At 36.7% G+C, this 20,482-nt stretch overlaps 1 protein-coding gene across 5 annotated transcripts in view; it reads right to left on the minus strand.

Annotated features, from left to right (window-relative positions):
- ARHGAP20 (Rho GTPase activating protein 20) overlaps positions 1-20,482 on the minus strand; it is a 128,570-nt gene that overhangs the window by 26,259 nt on the left and 81,829 nt on the right. For all 5 annotated transcript variants that reach the window (XM_032356729.1, XM_032356725.1, XM_032356726.1 and 2 more), the window contains 6 exons: positions 16,751-16,900; positions 10,400-10,441; positions 9,428-9,512; positions 6,448-6,525; positions 4,062-4,128; positions 1,634-1,822 (listed from right to left, as the gene is read on the minus strand). In XM_032356729.1, coding sequence (XP_032212620.1) covers positions 1,634-1,822; positions 4,062-4,128; positions 6,448-6,525; positions 9,428-9,512; positions 10,400-10,441; positions 16,751-16,900 — 611 coding nt within the window. The remainder of the gene's footprint in view (positions 1-1,633; positions 1,823-4,061; positions 4,129-6,447; positions 6,526-9,427; positions 9,513-10,399; positions 10,442-16,750; positions 16,901-20,482) is intronic.

The raw sequence follows: 20,482 nt of genomic DNA on the forward strand, positions 1-20,482 counted from the left end.
CTGTAGTTCCTCGAGTACAGATCCTTTACCTCTTTGGTTAGGTTTATTCCCATGTATCTTACGGTTCTTGGTGCTATAGTAAATGGAATCGATTCTCTAATTTCCATTTCTGTATTTTCATTGTTAGTGTATAAGAAAGCCACTGACAAAACAGGAAAAATATACAGTGGATAAAAGACAGTCTCTTCAACAAATGGTGCTGGGAAAACTGGACAGCTATATGTAGAAGAATGAAACTCGACCATTCTCTTACACCGTACACAAAAGATAAACTCAAAATGGATAAAAGACCTCAACGTGAGACAGGAATCCATCAGAATCTTAGAGGGGAAAATAGGCAGTAATTTCTTCGATATCAGCAACAGCAACTTCTTTCAAGATATGTCTCCAAAGGCAAAGGAAACAAAAGCGAAAATGAACTTTTGGGACGTCATCAAAATCAAAAGCTTCTGCACAGCAAAGGAAATAGTCAACAAAACAAAGAGGCAACCCAATGAATGGGAGAAGATATTTGCAAATGACAGTACAGACAAAAGGTTGATACCCAGGATCTATAAAGAACTCCTCAAACTCAACACACACAAAACAGATAATCATATCAAAAAATGGGCAGAAGATATGAACAGACACTTCTCCAATGAAGACATACAAATGGCTATCAGACACATGAAAAAATGTTCATCATCACTAGCCATCAGGGAGATTCAAATTAAAACCACATTGAGATATCACCTTACACCAGTTAGAATAGCCAAAATTAGCAAGACAGAAAGCAACATGTGTTGGAGGGGATGTGGAGAAAGGGGAACCCTCTTACACTGTTGGTGGGAATGCAATTTGGTGCAGCTACTTTGGAAAACAGTGTGGAGATTCCTTAAGAAATTAAAAATAGAGCTTCCCTATGACCCTGCCATTGCACTCCTGGGTATTTACCCCAAAGATACAGATGTAGTGAAAAGAAGGGCCATCTGTACCCCAATGTTTATAGCAGCAATGGCCACGGTCGCCAAACTGTGGAAAGAACCAAGATGCCCTTCAATGGACGAATGGATAAGATGTGGTCCATATACACTATGGAGTATTATGTCTCCATCAGAAAGGATGAATACCCAACTTTTGTAGCAACATGGACGGGACTGGAAGAGATTATGTTGAGTGAAATAAGTCAAGCAAAGAGAGTCAATTATCATATGGTTTCACTTATCTGTGGAGCATAACAAATAGCATGGAGGATATGGGGAGTTAGAGAGGAGAAGGGAGTTGAGGGAAATTGGAAGGGAAGGTGAACCATCAGAGACTATGGACTCTGAAAAACAATCTGAGGGGTTTGAAGCAGCGGGGGGTGGGAGGTTGGGGGAACCAGGTGGTGGGTATTAGAGAGGGCACAGATTGCATGGAACACTGGGTGTGGTGCACAAATAATGAATACTGTTATGCTGAAAATAAATAAATAAATAAAAATAAAATAATCTTCTAAAACTCCCATCTTTTCCTTCAAAACACTCAGAAAATTAAAAAGAAGAAAAGACCTCATCTGGCTAAAGGTTGGGGGCTATGCATTTGTACTAACTTTGTTTCCAAGAATAAAACTTGTTGTTCAAACAGTCTCCACAAAGGAGGAGAAGCCACTCACCACTGAGCTGCTGGGCCACGGCCAGGCGGCTGGGCCGCAGGGTGAACTGGCACTGTGTCTCCCGGGGCAGCTGCTCCATGAGGAGGGACTCCTGAAGGTTGGAAGGCGTGCCAGAATCCTTCGATCCCTGTGTCAGGAGCAGAGTGTCTCGAAGATGGCTCATTTTAATTCCATAGGGATATTCATGCCCTACACAGAGAAAAATCTAAATGTAGACGTTAGGCTGACCAGCCCCACGAGCATGTGAGCTAAATATGAGAATGCACTGTTGTTCGTTCCTAAAACTTTGGGAGTGAAGAGGTCTGCGCGATCACTGCGTGCTCCCACACTTGCAGACCCCACACGACACAGGTGGCCCCTTCAATGTAGTTTTAAGCAGGTGATGGTTGGGTGGGGGAGTCAGAAAAAAGCAAAAGGAAAAAAAAAATCCTTAAAGAGTATCTTCTTTGGAATGCACAGATTCGTCTATGAGCTGCAGGATGTTGACTTTTCCTATGTTTGCAGGATTATTTAAGGTACTCTAGTTCTCTTTTGACACTATATCTATAAATCTTCAGCAAGTCCTTGACATCTCTCATGGTTTAAAACATTGACTCTACTTATCACACAGTGATAAAGATCAAGTAAGTGAACTTTATAATAAAATTTAAATAGTAAGGGCAAAGAACTATGTATTTCAAGCATCACTATTCAACACAAGATGTCTGTCTGAAAAAGACATTTCATTACTTCTTATTAGTTAGGTCATCAGAGTTACTCCAGAGAATCAGGACTAGTTTGATTCATGCTTCTTTCCCTCTGCTGCCCTTTGAAGGTGGTGTTCACAGGCAATAATCAGAAGGAAGACTGCAGCAGGGCACGTGAAACACAGAAACAAGATTCAAAAAAGTAATCTACAAAGTAGAACTAAACCCAAGACGTCTGACTGCAATATGACTTTTTGTTTTTTAATATTTTCAGTGATTGCATTTTCTTAACTTAAACCTTCAAGTACTCTTGTGCTGTAAGTCTGCCTTTTTTTCTTTTTCTTTTAAGTACAGAGAGTAAGTTCTGTTCTACTCCTCATCTATCACTGAATGTAACCCTGTGAACTCTTCCCTTCCCTTTCCATCCAGCACAGGTACACAATATCAACATTCCAATAATATTGAGCATTAAGGGATTAAGGCCAAAAAAAAAAATAGCTTGTAGCTAAACTTGAGTTGAAGTTTCCAAGGCACACTACTTAAATACACAATAGACAACTGCTGCTAAATCATGTCCCATGGTTATTCTCTTTTTTTAGTGAGTTATCAATGAAGCTTGAAGCTGTTTTAAGTCTGAAAGCTGACATCTAAATAGTTCTAATTAATATATTTTATGAAAATAATTATGTTAAGTATTTATTTGATTTTTATAACAACTTGGTTATTCAAGAATTTTTATGAAAATGACATTAAAAAAAGAATCTAGAAATGCAGTGAATTTGGGCCTCAGCTATGAACATTACAGCTTACTTTAAGTGTGAGAATGCATATTCTATAGAAAGGTTTGGTTTTAGATTATGCAGATCACTTGAAACACCCTGAATTACAAAGTAGTGCTCTCCCAGGTAAATGAAAGGATTACATGAGATAATGCACATGATATGCTTTGCACAATATGTGGCAGATAATGAGCATTTAAAAATTATCAGCAGAAATCATCCTCTTCATCATTATTACTGTCATTATTTCAAGATCTGCTACAGATACTGTCCTTTATTTCAATTGCTCTACTTCTGTTAACCACATGGAGTGACCTTACTGATCAAGAAGTATTTTTTTAGCTGAATAATTTAAACAAGGTGAGATGTAATCTATTAACCAATTAATTCCTCAGAACAAATGCTGGAAAATCCATCTAGAGAAATAGCAAAGTCGAGAAATAATAACCAGCTGATAAGTCAGTGAATATTTTTAGGACTCTAAATGGGTTAATCTCATTGTCATTATGATGCCCAGGGCAGGTTTTGAACAGCACTGATCAATTAAGAGGCATGACAGGAGTATAGAAAGTCTTCCCCAAAGGCAATGTCGTAGGGGTGAAAGGGAATAGGAAATTCAAGAATTGAATGTGAAAAATAAATGTATAGGGAAAAGGAATACCAATACATATTGGTTTCTTATAGAAAAAAAATTTAAAAAGATTTGCAAAATAGCAGTTTATAAAGTGAAAAAATAGAAAGAGAAATTGACATTTCTCTTCTTAACTAACTATACTGCTAGCTGTTTGAGTGAAGGGACAGCATTTGCCTAGGACTTAGGAAATGGCTGTTAGGTATGTATCAAATGAATAAACAGATATATGAGATTTAATATTTGATCATGCTTAACATTTAGGACCACCTGACCAATTCTTTGAGACATTTAGAATCATAATCTCATCTTAGATTTTTGAAGAAACTTACCAATAAGTGGGTACGGCGCTTCTTCTCTGCCAGAATTGACCCATAACTGGTAATCTCTCTCAGAGCCCTTGGGGATAAAAGAAGTAATGATAATTCTTTCATGTTTGGTAATTAAATAAGGAGACTTTTGGGGGTCATATTTATGTTTTGAAAAAAAGTGGGGTTGCTGTAAATGCTATTCAGGTTCATTGGGGTGGATACAGTTTCTGAAGATGGCAATGTTAATTGCTACAACCTATCTTCTCCTGTCTCATCCCTAGCAGAGGACTCAGGACTTCTGCCCCTTTTCCCTAGTGATGACAAGGGGTCCACAGACTACAATGGAAGCAGGCCCTCACAATTATGGGTAGCCCACAGAATGTAAAATTACAGACCTCTTTACAAAGCAAAAAGAAATGTTCTGGTTTTCTACAAGGTTAATCTCTTCTTTAGAGTCCTAACTTCTGCTGTCTCTGGACTTCTCAGAGAATACAGGACTTAATCTCCAGCAAGTCCTTGCAAAGACATCCTTGGTATTCAGAAAGCCAAAACCTTGCTGGGCCTGAGATGAAAATCTAAAATCTCAAAGGCTGAATATTAGTTCAGCTATTTCTGAGCAGAAGGAGAATGACCAAGAGGCTCTGAGGAGATAGGTAGCTGGCACAGTCAACACTGATTTTTTTTTTGGGCAAGTCCAGTCCTGGGAACAGCAAGGACAAGAATTCTGTCTAGAGAATAGGCCCAGTCATAGAAAACAATGAAATTGTTCACTAGCAGAATTATAGTCCAGCAATACTAAAAAATCTTATTTGGAAGACATAATACTAAATTATGTAGACTTTGCTGTATCCTTTAGGAGGGGATAGAGTAAAAATGTTTTAAGTGAGACTAGAAGAGATTGGCAATATTCAATATTCTTGCTTTTATTTTTTGATTAAAAATCATGGTCTTGACCTTATCATGGAAGGCTCTGGCTGTGGAGAACAGCCTCTGGACCCCTCCTGTACTCTGTCACTTCCTGTCCCCATCCTCTAATCATAAAATTTTATTGCAAATAGGGAGAACAAGCAATCTAATGAAAATCCTTTTTTTCTGGTAGTATGTGAAAACATTGTAATAATCCTTTAGAATAGAAGAGTATAACCAAATAGCCTCGATTCTTAATTATAATGAATAGAAATATTTTTGGTCTCAGGAGATGGATCACTTTTTTCAAAGGAAAAGCATAAATAAAATAAGTCATGTCATTAATTAATTTCCTTTCCTTTCCCTTAAACTACTCCCTTTCTTCCCAGTGTATATAAATCTAATCATATCTTACATCTTACATCTTTACAACCTTTACCAAAAGAAATCAGATTTCTGAAAAAAAAAAAATCAGATTTCTTACCCTAAAGTCTGATTTCTCTGAGTGCTTACAGGCTTATGATAGTACCATGTCTGAGTAAATCCAAATGTAACTTAGCAGACTATGGCATACCCAAACATGTGACATGTTACATCATAGTAACTACGCTTTCATATTTAGAGAGAATCTGACTCAAGAAATGGCATTATTCAAGTGCTTCCTTTAGTTTCCAACCTTCTGAAAGTCACTTCTTGTAATGTAAGACCCACTGTGTGGTGCTTATCTACTGATAAGGGGGAGATGAGAACTTTCCAGTGTTCTCCCTACCTCATCCTCAAACACGCCAATCTTCTCCATTAATAGAATTTCAAAAACTTACCTTGGCCCCAAAACCAGAAAGAAGCAGAAGCTAAATCCAAAACAGGGGAACAGGTGGTATGCACACTAAAGCTCTCTAACCTCACAATCTAACTCAAAGCTTGTTTTTTAATTTACCAATTCAATAGAGTTACCAGCCATCTCACCTTCTGGATCTACAGCCAGTGAATATAGATTCTAGCTATGGGTTCTTCATGTATACATTCTACTACAGAGCAAATCCTTCAGAATTCATCATCCTAAGATGGATGGAATCTTGGGATCATAGAAGAATAATTAGGTAAAGGAGAAGAATCAGAAAAGGAGACAGAGGTAGAGGGAAAGGACAGTTAGAGAGAGACAAGTGGGAAGGAGGTTAGAACTTTCTCATTAGAATCTTAGACCATGAAACCCCTCCATCTGTATACGTATATGGCATATACAGTAAAAATACATATTATTATCACTCTAACATTATAGCCTTATCATATTATGCTTTTGAGTTCACGTAAGTCTTATGTCAATAAGAAGTAGCATCTAATATTAAAGTTTTACTGTCCTTATTTTCTCCATTTTTAGGAATAAAACATGAATTTGGTATCACTAGTAATTAGCTGTCTTATGATGAAAGGGATAGTATTTATTTGACTCTAAAGTATCAAAGTTTGTTTTTAATTGAGAATATCTAGTAGAGTAACTTACAGTTATCCCTAGCATTGGTAGTGACATGTTGATAACTTCATTTGCTGTATCTGAATTTGTTACTGTTATAGTTTTAGACTGTAGGAAAAAAGAAATAAGAAATGTAGTTATAAATAAAGAGTATTAAATCAGGTGAATAAATAATTATTATGAAATGATTACCCAAAGGCAAATTTGATTTCAAGTGTTAACAGTGTAAAGCACATGACTTAAGTAGAACAACAAGCCCTTGATGATAATTTACTTTCGTTCCATTATACCTTATGCCTTTTGATAAAACATCTATTTCTCTTAATATAAATAATGTGTAGCTCACAAAATATAAAACCTTCAGCAAGAAAGAAAAGGATTAACCACACATGAGAGAGAGAGTACATGGACCACCCTCCCAAACCACCTCCCCCACATCTAGTGCAGCCAGCGCTCCCTATCATCTCATAATTGTAAATTGTATTTCCGTAATGAGAGAGCACTCGATCACTTTCTCCTTGTTCCTGAGCACTGTTTTCACAGTGTGGGTTTCGCAGTCATTTCTTTGGATGGTAAGAAGCTGAGGTAAAATCAGAATAAAAACTGGCTACAAAAAGACATTTAAAGTTTAGAATTTTTAAAAAACCACTATTTATGGAGCACTATGTCAAACACTGTGGCTACCGAGGTTTTCAGTGTTGAAACGTGCAGATACCTGAAAACCAGTGAATCTGGCAAACAAGACTGAGAATTTTAGAAAGCTTAATTCTGTTGCCAACTCTGCTATTGAATAGATCTCTGATAGCTCTGTGCTAAACAACATTTAGAAATTAATACTTAAAAACAGTTTGCAACAAACAAAAAAGGGATTAACAAGATTTGGGGGTATCTATATAGAGTTCACTGAATTCTAAGACATTTAAATGTAAGACAACGCTACCCTATCAAAAAAGAAGGATTTACTATGCAGATAGGTTTTACATATTCTAATTACCAGATGAATCAGCAATTAGGGCTGTGTCCCTGATAGGACTTAAATGGTATAAATAAGTAGTATAGGCAGAAACAAAATGATATAAAAACAAAAATGTTGTACGAAAAATGTTAAGTGAAATCCACTGACCATTCACCCCTTATCTTTCCATTACAGTATTTTTTTCCCTCTATGAGCTGATTATTTGACATGACCAATTGCCTCTTAAACTTGTTTGCTAATTGATTTCAAATTGTGCTCTTGAACTCCAAAGATTATGCAAAAGTCTCTCAGAAGCCAACAGGCAGGGCTTAGAGCACCCACCCAGTGTCTGTCTTCTACCAGAGTGGCACAGATGTTTTATATGTTGGGCTTTAACTTGAGATATAATTTTATGAAAGGCATCTGCTTTTTTTTTTTTTAAAGTCTGAAAACCTATCCTTAAATTAAATTTTAAAGAAATTCTCTTATGAGTCTTTTGTAAAATGAAGAATCTTTCCTGTAATACCAATAGTCACCTAATATATCTGGATTCTAAGACAGTGATTTTTCTTAATATTAGACACATACATTCAAAACTAATTATAGGTGTGTGTTTTTCCTTGCATGCCTTCCTGGCAGACTAAACAAATGAATTTCTGCAGATGGTATTCTTTGGCTAGTAAACAAATAAAGCAAACAGACAAAAATGAAAATGTGGCTCCCCCCCCCGCCATGTTAGCAGAATTCACGGACAGGCTGTGTATAACTAAAGGCCAAGGATAAAGAATGCTTTCCATACATACATACATTCCTGTTTTGGGGGGGGGGATCACTCTTTCTGGAAGCAGAGCTCCCTGAAAGGAGACTCTTCTCATGACGGAACTTCAGAGAGCTAAGGGCAGTGTGTCCTATCATTGCTGAGTTAACCAGGGTACTAGTGATAAAAACAGAGTGTCCAACCTGACCACATCTCTTGACTTCTCTTCCAAAGAGAATGGAATTCTGGGCCTTTCTCAAATACACACTTACCACACACTGAAAATGTTTAAAAAAAAATTCAAGGGATTTTCCATGAATATCCCAATTATAACCAATTGCTACAACAACTGAAATCAAAGCTGGCAGCAAAATAGAGGTGGTTTTTTTGTTTGTTTGTTTGTATTTTGCTACTTTGTCTACAGTAAGATCTTTGTAGTTTCACACCATAAAAATTTGAGTATTTCCCCCAAGCAGTAACATCTGGCACTCATGTCAGAACATTTGCATAACTTTTGCTTTTGGCCGAAACATAACTGTTTTTGTTATGTTTTTTCCAGTGGTGACCCACAGCGGTTGCAAAGTATGGCAATGTATAGTATCATAAAAACATCTATAAGTTTCCATTTTGTTCATCATTGATAACGTCTTGGCATTTTTTCTATATTTCTAGTCATCAAATTATACATAATAACTAAGGCTAAATAGGCTTAATTGTTATTTGACCAATATGATAAAAACTGTGAGGCAGAAACATGCTGATCCCTTAAAAATGTCCTCTCTCCTAGCTCATCCATTTGTTAACCCAAGGGATTCAATTCCTAAAAATTCATAGAATGAAGATAGAGTCATAGAATGAAGAACCATCTAAAACCACCTTCTACTTAAGAAGTGACAAGTTGGAAAAAATTGCTTCATACTAATAGGAACTATATCCTTGTGAAAATGGCTTTACTTCAAGCCTCTGCAGCTGCTTTTGAAAGGCTCCAGAGAAACATTAATGCCAGAGGGAGGAAAGAGACATCAGACAAGCAATATTCTTTCTGAGGATTAGTATGAAATACTGTAGTTCATGTGAATTTCTCTTGTGTCATTTTCTCTAGGGCTTACTTTTCGCATATGCAAAGACATACATAGACCCAGGAAAATGCATTTTCCCACAATGGTATTTCTAAATGCTTGCCTTCTGTAGCACATCCACAGTCTGTCTGTCTGCCTGCCTGCCTGTCTCTTTTCATCCATGGTGCTCTGCTTTATGCAGGGACTTGGAATTTAATTTTCTGGCTTAGAAACACTTACATAGGCACAATTCCCAATGTCCTTGGCGAAGATTTTGAGGGGAATGCTCTTCGGGTAGTCCTTCTCTTTCTCTAGATTGATGTATCTAATCAAATGCAACAACAACCCAAAACAACACTGAGTCAGATGGATTTTGCTAATGGTTTATTTTAAAATCAATTTATTTTGCTAATATTTTCAATATACTTATATGCTACGTTTTAAAAGACAGATGGAAAGACTCAGCAAAATTGGATTACATTATGGGTTGGAAGAGAATCAAATTCTCGGGACATCAGGTAAGGGCACGAAAACGAATAGGAGATCTATTCCCAGTGAGGTCTGAGAAGCACAGTCAGGTTTAGGCACCTGTGGGTGGCATTTTGTCTTCCAAGCTTTCCCCCCTTCCCTGGACAGGCCTGGACACTTACTGACAAGTACAGAAGCATATATAATATTTTATTACACCAAACCAAGATAGTGGCCTTTTACTTCTCATTTAGCTCTTGGGTAGAGTGTAAATCTTCCCTGAGAAAGGTAGCAAGGGGAGGCAGGAGGAAAGGGTTATGGAAATAAGAGAGAAAACTTGATTCACCATTTAGTCTGTATATTCAAAGGTGAGGGAAATAATTGATTTTTGCTTGGCAGAAAACCTTCCATATATGGACACCTAATACATGGTTCTGAGGAAACTGTTTGCTCCAAATAGTAGGTTGGAGACATGGAAATGGGAGAGATTACTGACTAATTTCTGTCTAACCATAGCTCAATGTTCCCCTTCCTAGAAAGTAAGGAATACATGTACCAAAGAGAACACTGTTTACAGTAAGTAGTAGCTGGTGTACAGTTCAAACAGTATTTTATTTTGAGGACAGATGAGTAATTTCTACTAAGGAAAAGAGGAATAGTTTGGGGCACATCTCTGCATAGAAGAATTTAATTCTTTTAACTATAGATTGAAGATTAAGAATATGTTATACTGAAAAAAAATACCTCTGAAGGAGAGAGAGCCATTTGTCCTTTTGTTCTGGAGAACTGCAATCAAAGAAAACAGGAGAAAGAAATTAAACACGTAACACATTTATGCTAACGTATCCGAGACTGTCAATCCAGACAAAATATTAGCGGTTGTTACTGAGGAAGCGGCACACCAGGGCAGCTCCGGCCTAACTGTGCTCTGGAGAATCCGCAGGGGAAAACCCCATCACGGAAAACCATACAGTCAAGTACAGTCAAACCACACCGTCTACTCAAACCTCCAAATGGATCCAAGACTGGGACATTTTCTTACTTTATGGCTCTTTGATAAGTATAACCGTTACGGCGGAATGAATATTTGATCTGGAATCTAAACACCTGGCTTCAAAAATATACGCAAAGCTACCTGATCATGAGTGAATCACTTCACATCTCTACGCTTGTTTCCACGTCTATAAAACTGGGCTAACTGTGGCTTTAATTGCCATATAAACAGAAAATGTGCTCAATTTGAGATTAGAGATTAAAGAGAAATTTGGCATGTTGATGGAAATATCTTGGCCCAGAAACCAGTTTTCCTGTCAGGAAAAGAAATATTTACACATATAGCAGAGTTTTAATTTAGTGAATTAGTTCACAGAAAACCTATTCTTAATTACTACAGTCTTTTAAGATCAACTCATTTACAACTAAATCACTAGTGATAATTTTTCTGAAGTTATGGCTACATTTAATTCTTAAACTTGAAAATATTTCAGTATTTATTCTATATGGTCTGAACTCAGTTTTAAACCATATTTCTAATCTCAACAAGCGGGAAATTCCTTATTATTTTCTTGTTCCAGAAAAATACACTTAACAAGTATTTGTAATTTGTTTCTAAGTCTGTTGCTTAGCAATTTTCCCCAGACACAACTCCCAGGATTGGGCATCTGAAAGTATACTACATCTCTTTTACTGACCATCCAATTTTCACCTTCCACAGTTCCTTATAAACTTCTAATATATTCACCCTTCCCAAACAGAAGATTTTCTAGGTTCATTTGTATCGAATCTTGGATTTATTTGGCAAAAAACTGTGTTGAAAAATAGGTGAGTTTTCTTTGGACCTGTGAACTTACTTCAAAGCAGTTAAAGAAATTGGCTCTTTAAAACACTTAATATTTTTTAAACTTTTTATTGACATGTAAGATACACAGAAAAGTTGTATAATGCTTAAGTGTACAGCCTGAGCATTTTTCACAAATTGAACACACCCATGTGACTAAAGCTCAGGTTATGAAACAGAAAATCACCTCGGAAGGACTGCTTGTGCTCCTTTTCAAGCACTAATTCCCACTATCCTGACTGCTTCGTCTTTTTTTTTAAAGATTTTATTTATTTATTTGACAGACAGAGATCACAAGTAGGCAGAGAGGCAGGCAGAGAGAGAGGGGGAAGCAGGCTCCCCACTGAGCAGAGAGCCCAATGCGGAACTTGATTCCAGGACCCTGGGATCATGACCTGAGCCGAAGGCTTTAACCCACTGAGCCACCCAGGCACCCCCCACCACCACTATCCTGACTTCTAACAGAACAGGATGGTTATGTTTTCTTTATTATAAATGTAACCAGACAGTATGTACTATTTTGTGTCTGGCTTCTTTCATCCAACACTATGTTTATGAGACTTCCCCATATTACCATATGTGGTTTTAGACTGTTCATTCTCATTGCTGTATAGTGTTCTATTGTTTGAATAAACAGCATGCATTCCTTTGAAAATAAACAACTTATGAAGTGTGTCAGGTTAACCCATTGAGACTGATCTATGTAGTCTCTTATGTTTTCCCCTCAACACAATTGGGAATTTCTCACTGATTGTGACAGTTTTCAGTCTTAGATTTCAAAGCTATTAGTCCTTTACATTTTTGGTTTCTTTATAGATATTGTAGTGACTGGCTAGGAGAACCTGCTTCTTGAGATGCTATCCTGATGGCATTTTAAACTGATCGTGGTCTAGATTTTTCTTAATGTTGACTGATATATACCATTTCTGATGTTCTTCAACCCCTCCTTCCTTAAAAAACCTGTCTGATTTATTTCTTTTTTTTTGGGGGGGGGTAGCAAATTTCTGATGGAATAAATTCTTAGAGTTTAAAAAAATCTTTATTTAATTTTAATTATTGAAGGCTATCTTTGCTGGATATAGTAGTCTAAGTTCAAAGTTTTTTCTTTTAACACTTTTAAATAAAGATGCCATTCCACTATCTTCTGAAATTGCCATAGTTTCTGATGAAAAAGCCATGATGATACAAATCATTGTTCTCCTATATGTAATGTGTTGTTTTTCTCTGGCTACTTTTAAGATTTCTCTTATCTTGGTTTATAGCATTTGTAACACGACTAAGTAAAATTTTCTTCATACTCTTATTTGGAGTTCACTGAGCTTACTAAATCTATACATATAAATCACTAAGCTTGGGAGATTTTCAGACTATTATTTCTTCAAAAATTCTGTCCTATTCCCTCTCTCTCCACTTCTGGAGTTCTAGTTACATGTATATTATATCTTTTGGTATTTTCTAACAAGTCTCTGATGCATTTTGAATTAAAAGTTGTCTGTTTTGAGGTGCCTGGGTCCACTTAGTTAAGCATCTGACTCTTAATTTTGAAAATTTTGGCTCAGGTATCAGGGTCATGAGATCAAGCATACGCTGGGCTCTGTGCTGGTTGTGGGACCTGTTTAAGATGATCTCTCTCACTCTTCCTCTGCCTCTCTCTCTCTCAAATAGAGAAGTACATAAATTTAAAAAAAAAGTCTGTTTTCTCTATTCTTCTGATTGGATAATCTGTATTGATCTATCTTCAAATTCACTTACTCCTTCATCTTTCATTTCCATTCTGCAATTAAAGGGCTATATATATATATATATATATATAGAGAGAGAGAGAGATAAAATTTAAGATACTGCAGTTTTCAGTTCTAATATTTTCATTTGGGCTTTTTAAAATATCTTCTATTTCTCTACTGAGATATCTTTCCATTCATTTCAGTTGGCTTTTCCTTTTACCTAGTGAGCACAATTAAAAAAGTTGGTTTAAAGTTCTTTTCTAAGAGTTCCAACAGGATTGGCCTCTATTGATTATCTTTTCTGGTTCTTTGTATGTGAGGAAATTTTAGATTGTATTCTGGACATTGTGAATATTTTGTTTGCAGACTGAGTGCTGTTACATTTGCAGGGTCAACGTTTTTGCTTCAGTTCCTTTAGTGTTAGCTTCAAGTTGCTTTGAGTCTACTCCAGGCATGTCTCCAGCAATCAGTCTCACATGTGGGTAGAATCTATATACAAAATCTGGGTTTTCCCTCCTCTGATACTCTCCTTTTCTGAGATTTCCCCCCTAACTTTCCTGTGGCTGTGGTTGACTCAGACCCTGCAGTCTGGTTGTTTGGCCAGAAAGACTGGGGGTTTCTGTCAGTTTAGCTGCCCTGCACAATGATATGACTGTAGCCTGCCCTTGGGCCAATGGCTTAAACACAGGACACTCACCTCTGCTGGTGTCTCCGTCCAAGTCTCAATTCCTCTCCAAAATCTGCCAACTTGTGTTCACTTTGTAGAACCTTTATGTGGTTGTTGTTGTTTGAATTTTGTTCAGAGTTTACAATTGTTATCTATACGGTGGTTAGTCTGTTAAGGCCTTACTCTGCCATACCAAAACTCTTCAGCACAACTTTGTTTTTTAAAATAATCTTCTAAATGTGAAGTAAGTTGAGACTTTCAGGAATTTGCTAAGATAATATAGAGAGCTCTGGTATACCTTTTACCTTCCTGAAATAATCCTCTTACAATGGCACACTTGTCAAACTAAGAAGCCAATATTGGTACATTACTATTTTTTTTTTTTCCAGACTTTCCTACACCAGTTTTATTTAAAACACAAATAAGTATTTCTCTTTCTTGTATGGCAAATGGTTCAAATAATGCTGAACATGAATCATTGACTAATACAAGGACTTTAAATATGAAACAAAATTATTTTTAAAAAAGCAAAAGGATAAAGGTTATATACAAAAGGGACCTGGAATCTTTAAGTGGATTCCAAAAATGAAATGAATAGAAAATCTGTGGTGAAACCAGAACATTCCACCCCTGCTTTGGAGAAGGGCTATTATACAACATTCAGTCAGCTGAAGATGGATTGGTGGAGAGGTGTCTATACATAAATTTCAGGTACATTACTATTAATCACATTCTTGACTCTTCAGACTTTTGCGTTTTTCCATTAATGTCCTTTTTCTATCCTAGATTCCAACCCAGGATAACACATTGCCTTGAGTTATCATGTCTCTTTAGAGATTGGTCTAGAACAGTTTCTAAGTCTTTTCCTATTTTGTTTTTCTGTTTTCTTTCTTTCTTTTTTTTTTTTTTTTAAACCATGATAATCTGGAGGAGTACTGGTCAGTTTAACCTATAGAATATCCTTTAGTTTGGGTTTGTTTGAAGTTTCTCTCATGTTTGGACTGGGGTTATGGGTTTTGAGGAGGAATAACACAAAGGTGCTCTTCTCACATTCTATTGAGGGGTAACATGGCATCATTAGTGATGTTAATTAACCTTAATCATCTGGTTAGAGTACTATTTTTTTAAAGAATACAATGTGTGTAAAACTTCTTTCTACATCGTTTTCACTTCTTAAAACAAGTTAAATGGAAACTCCTTAATTAAAGATATCAGACTCAGGTAGTTAAGTGCCTCAGGTGGTTAAGTACTGATTTCGGCTCAATTCATGATTTCAGGGTTGTGAGATCCAGCCCTGCATCAGGCTCCACACTCAGCAGGGATTCTGCTACAGGATTCTCTATTTCCCTCCCCACACGGCCCCTCCCGCCATTCTCCCACTAAAGAAAAGACAAATAATAAAGGACATCATGTGGTTTTGCCCCTTACTTCCTTTCACCTGTAACGCCAAGGAGATCAAGCAACAGAAAATGATATTATCTGGAGAAATCTGTCATGGAAAATGAGATATGCAGAGAACAATACAAAAATATAGTTCTTCCAAACAAGTTCTTAAAATCTTGTGGTGGGCCAATAATGCATAATAGAATTTAATGATATGCCTGTTTTTATTAGAAGATTAATAGTTTGGGGGTGCCTGGGTGGCTCAGTGCGTTAAGCCTCTACCTTCGGCTCAGGTCATGATCCTTGTTCTCTGTTCAGCGGGGAGCCTGCTTCCCTCTCTCTGCCTGACTCTCTGCCTACTTGTGATCTCTGTCTGTCAAATAAATTTTAAAAAATCTTAAAAAACAATAAGAAGATTAATAGTTTGGAAAATTTTGGTTATTTAGAAAAATTTGGTTATTTAGTTACTTAGAATGATGCCTGAGGTGTCTAGTGGTAGTGGGGAAGCAGAAATTGAAAGAAAAACATGTGCATGTGAACTCCCAACTCCTTAAGTGTAAAACAAACATTGGACTTGAGCATGTACCTGTTCAAAATCACAAGTGTAAATTTTGATATGCTCATCCTGACCTGAGAAGTGCCAATTTAGCATGTTCAGGATAAGAGTCTCTATGCCACCCTGATGTTCAGTTCAGGCACCCCATTATTTTATGGCATTAACTTTATGTCTATATTTAAAAACTACTTCTTTAGGAAATTTGGGAGTTTAGGGGTGCCTTGGTGGCTCAGTTTGGTTAAGTGTCTGGCTTTGTTTTGGCTTGGGTCATGATATCAGGGTCATGGAATGGAGACCCACATTGGGTGGGGGCAGGGGGCAGGTATCTCCATGCTCAGCAGGGAGTTTGCGTGGGAGTCTTTTCTCCCTCTCCCTCTGCTCCCCCCTCCTCTTGTTCTGGCTCTCAAATAAATAAATAGATAATCTAAAAAAAATTTTGGGAGTATAAAACAGTTATTTAAACTTAATTGGACTATTTTATAAAATTTTTCAGTAAAAGTCTATTTCATTGGGTTGAAAAGACCAATTTGAAAGCTCACTAGGTAAAGCGGTATGTGAACATGAGGGAAGGGGAGGCTTGAAAGGGCGGCGGCCCAGAGCTTTGACCACCCATTCCTCTTCCACAGGCCCTAGGTGCTTTAGCAGAGCCCCTTTAAAAATTACTGGTCAGACCAAGATAAACAACTCCAACGTTCTCAGTATTTACCATTACTCTCCATATACTTTAATGAGAAGTTCCTGGGGAGAAACAAGGCCTATTGGGGTATGTTGAAAGATGAGTTACTGATTTCAGAATAACTCAATCAGAATATAATATTTTCCTTTAAAAAATCAGAACAAGATTTGATTGACCTTTTTCTTTCCATCCTAGAAATCACCTCGTTGACTGTATTTAACATGTCAATGCAGGCACAGCTCTGGTTCTTACCTGAAAGTGGCCACGAAGTTCACAGTGGGCCAGCCCAAGACAAAGGATTTCAGGGCATTGGTGTTGCCTTCTCCCACTTCATCCACACAACTTGCTGTCCACATGTCACTTAGTTTTATTTTATTTTTTATTTTAAAGTTGTTGTTATATCTAAAAAGATAAAAACCAGATAGGACTTGTTATTTTGTTTCTGAAATTTTCTGAGAGCTTCTGTACTTGTGATAAAGGACAGTTTCCACTAATAATGGGCCAAGAATGTCTTACTCATTGTTTGTAACTTCAGTGCTTACTACAGGAAACTGTAGGTCGATTGGTTACCTTTGGCCCAAAATGGCCTTTGATACATTTGGTGTATTAGTCCTCACGCTTGTGTCTATGGGCAGCAAATAGCCATACACCGCCTACTTTATTTTTCTATGTTGAGCATTGTATTTGGAATTTACAATTATAATAAATTTAAATTTAATGCTGCTTCTAAAAAATTTCATTTATTATTTTTAATGTGCCTACTCCAAAAAAGTTTGAGTGGCTGAACAAAAGATTAAAGTACACATTATTTATGAAAATATTTATAAAATTTTCACCTTAAGAGAGATAGATGCACTTAAAAAAATATTTTCTGGAATTAATTAGAGAAATTTTCAATGTATTTCCCACTGAATGGGTACAACATTTTCTTGTCTTTACAAGCAAAGTTTTAATTTCCTTTCTTAAGACTTTGTTCATATCATTTTCTCTTACATTCTCACTACAATTAAAAACTATAGCCAAAAAACAGACCCTAACCTAGACTGGGGGAAAAAAAACCAACAGAAAGTATTATACTTCAGTGGAGTTAACACACTTAATATTTATCTCCAAGGACCCAGAGGGTGACCAACTTTAAGTTGGCAATGAAATTGCTTTTTGACAATTTCTACCTAATCTCCCTTAGAACCCGATATTGAAACCACCATTATCCCTTGACCTAAATTCACAGATTTAATGCTCACAATAGACCTGAGAGTGAGTGAGTTAGAAGGCACTGGGAAAGATAAAGAGAATACTCAGGGAAACTTGCACACTTCCTACCATTCAGAATCATTTGTGGAAACAGAAAAAGTTAACATGAAATCAAAGATACTTCATATGGCAGTAGTCCTAAACTCCTTCATGGAATATTTAAAGTCAGAACTCTTTAGAAGGATCTATAAAATGAAAAAGGATCATGCAGGAACTACACAGGAAGGATAGTCTAGATTCGAAGCTTCATTTATACTTCCTGTAGGGCACACTTACTGTTTAAGTGTGATAGGAAAGAGCCTTGTGGCTCTAAAGATGTCTAGGTTTCTTTCAATTATTTTTCATCCTGTTGCTATGAATCTTTAGATTTTTCAAAATGAAACAGACTCAATTGAAGATAAAATTTTATTCCTTTGTATTTTTTGGTTAAAAAATCTTATTTTTTGAAAGTGCCTATTTAGGTAATATAAAACAGAAACTACAAATCTTTTGGAAAGAAAGGTATGTTCCCATTTCTCTTTTACACAGTTTGTGTTTCCTAATGTGGGTCTCTCTCTGTATCAGATACTTCAGATAACAGGTGGGAACTTCTCACATTTACTGCCCTGGAAAGAAGTCACTGCAATGATTCTTTCCCTAGATCAATGAAGCATCAAGATCATCCATCTCCTGATACAAGAAGTTAATCTCAATGTGTAAACAATCACTTTGCTTGTATTGGCTCATATTTACTAAGAACTTCCCATGTGCCAGTCAGTCATTGTGGTAAACACTTTACAAATATTATTTAGTTTAATCCTTACTTTATAGATAAAGAAATGGAGCCATGGAGACATGTAGCTAAGCAACTTGCCAAGAGTCAAACAGCTGAGCTAGCATAGCTAGACTCTAGCTTGAACAGTGTTGAATTCTGAGCTTATTTCATGCTCTGAACTACTGCGTGTCTGTAAAAAGCACTGGATATTGTCGGTCTTGTACAGCATCTGGATGGAAGCATCTTACCAAGAAGTTCCCTTCAGTTTTTCTATTTCCAGCCTTATTTAAGTTTTATTTATCTGAGTAATTTCTACCCAACATGGGGCTTGAACTCCTGACCCTGGAGATCAAAAGTTGGATGCCCTTCTGACTGAGTCGGCCAGGTGCCCCCAGTCTTACTTTTCTCTCTCTGTACCTATAAGGCTTTCTGATGAAACTGTTTACTATGCAGGTGGACAGGAACCTCACAAACACTTATGCCCACAAAGATAAATGGAGTAGCTTCAAAATACTTGAAACCAGTATTAAATAAAATTTTACATTTAGTCCTGGTATCATAGTGTGTTTCTTCATATTTTTCACACAACTCCTAATAGTATTAGACTATTCTAACAGAAATTTAAAAGTTTGAATCTAACGTGAACTGGCTGAAAAAAAAAAAAAAAACCAAAATAACAACCCAAAAAGTAATTCTTTATTTCCACAATGTAGTTCCTTACTACAAATTTGTTAAGATGAGGATCTATTTCCTTGTTTTCCTATGTTCCCATCATTATACTAGAAGGAATCCCAGTGAACTGTTGAAATATACAGGATTCTAGGGAGATTTCCCTGCACTTGAAGACAAAGATGTTTTACTAAGTATGTTTGAAGTAGTGTATTCCACAAGCGTTTGATGGTAATTCTACTAATAATGAATAGTCATTTCCTTTCAGTAAATTACAAATGGTTGCTCTATAATTACTGATAGAATACTAACTTCTTTCTAAATACTTTAAAGTTTTAAAACATTATCTTGAAAGATGAAAAGCCATACTTCTACTGGAAAAATAGCCTTTTATTTAGCTTTCTAGTGAATATCAAAATTGGTCACAAAGTTCCCATTCAGTTGTAATACTTATTCTAATGAAATACGGAAAAGGACAATAAACGCAACAGAATTTTAGGTAAACACTGTCAACTTAGGTGCAAAGTGAGTAAGATACCTTAGCCAATAAAAGCCAAAAATTGAAAACCTTTTGTACTAGCTCACTCACTATAATCCCCTTAGTTTCACTAAATAAATATGGGACAGCTAGTAATTTGTTATCCCACTTGAATTTATTTCTATGCCATCAACCTACAGACTGAAAGCAGTTTCTAAATGGAGCCTGAAGGTGAGCCAAAGAAATATTGAACTTAGTGCAGTGAATCTGTTCACCAAGTACATGATTAAGCTCTCACATCATTTCAACAAATTAATGATCAAGGGTACAACCCAATCCTCTATCAAAGGGTGAGAAGTGATAGGGAAGACATTACAGGGAACTAGTTCTCCTGAAACACGTTTAAAGCTTTGCCTGATTTTGAGTTTCATTCCATCGTGGTTGGAAAAGATTTCAATCTTACCAATGCTGTTAAAACTTAAGATATCACTTCACACTGTCAGAATGGCTGTTATTTAAAAAAAGAACCCCCAAACAGAGCAAAAAAGCCAAAAAGGCAACGAGTATTGGTAAAGACATGGAGGAATTGGAGCCCTTGCACACTGTTGGTGCGAATGTAAAATGGGGCAGCCACTAGGACAACAATATGGAGGTTTCTCAAAAAACTAAAAACAGAGGGGCATCCGGGTGGCTCGGCCACTGAGCGTCTGCCTTAGCTCGGGTCATGATCCCAGTGTCTTGGATCAAGACCTGCATTGGGCTTCCTTCTTGGCAGGAAGCCTGCTTCTCTCTCTCCCACTCTCCATGCTTGTGTTCCCTCTCTTGCTGT

This window comes from Mustela erminea, chromosome 9 (genome assembly GCF_009829155.1).
Source record: "Mustela erminea isolate mMusErm1 chromosome 9, mMusErm1.Pri, whole genome shotgun sequence".
In the NCBI taxonomy this organism is placed as follows: Eukaryota; Metazoa; Chordata; class Mammalia; order Carnivora; family Mustelidae; genus Mustela; species Mustela erminea.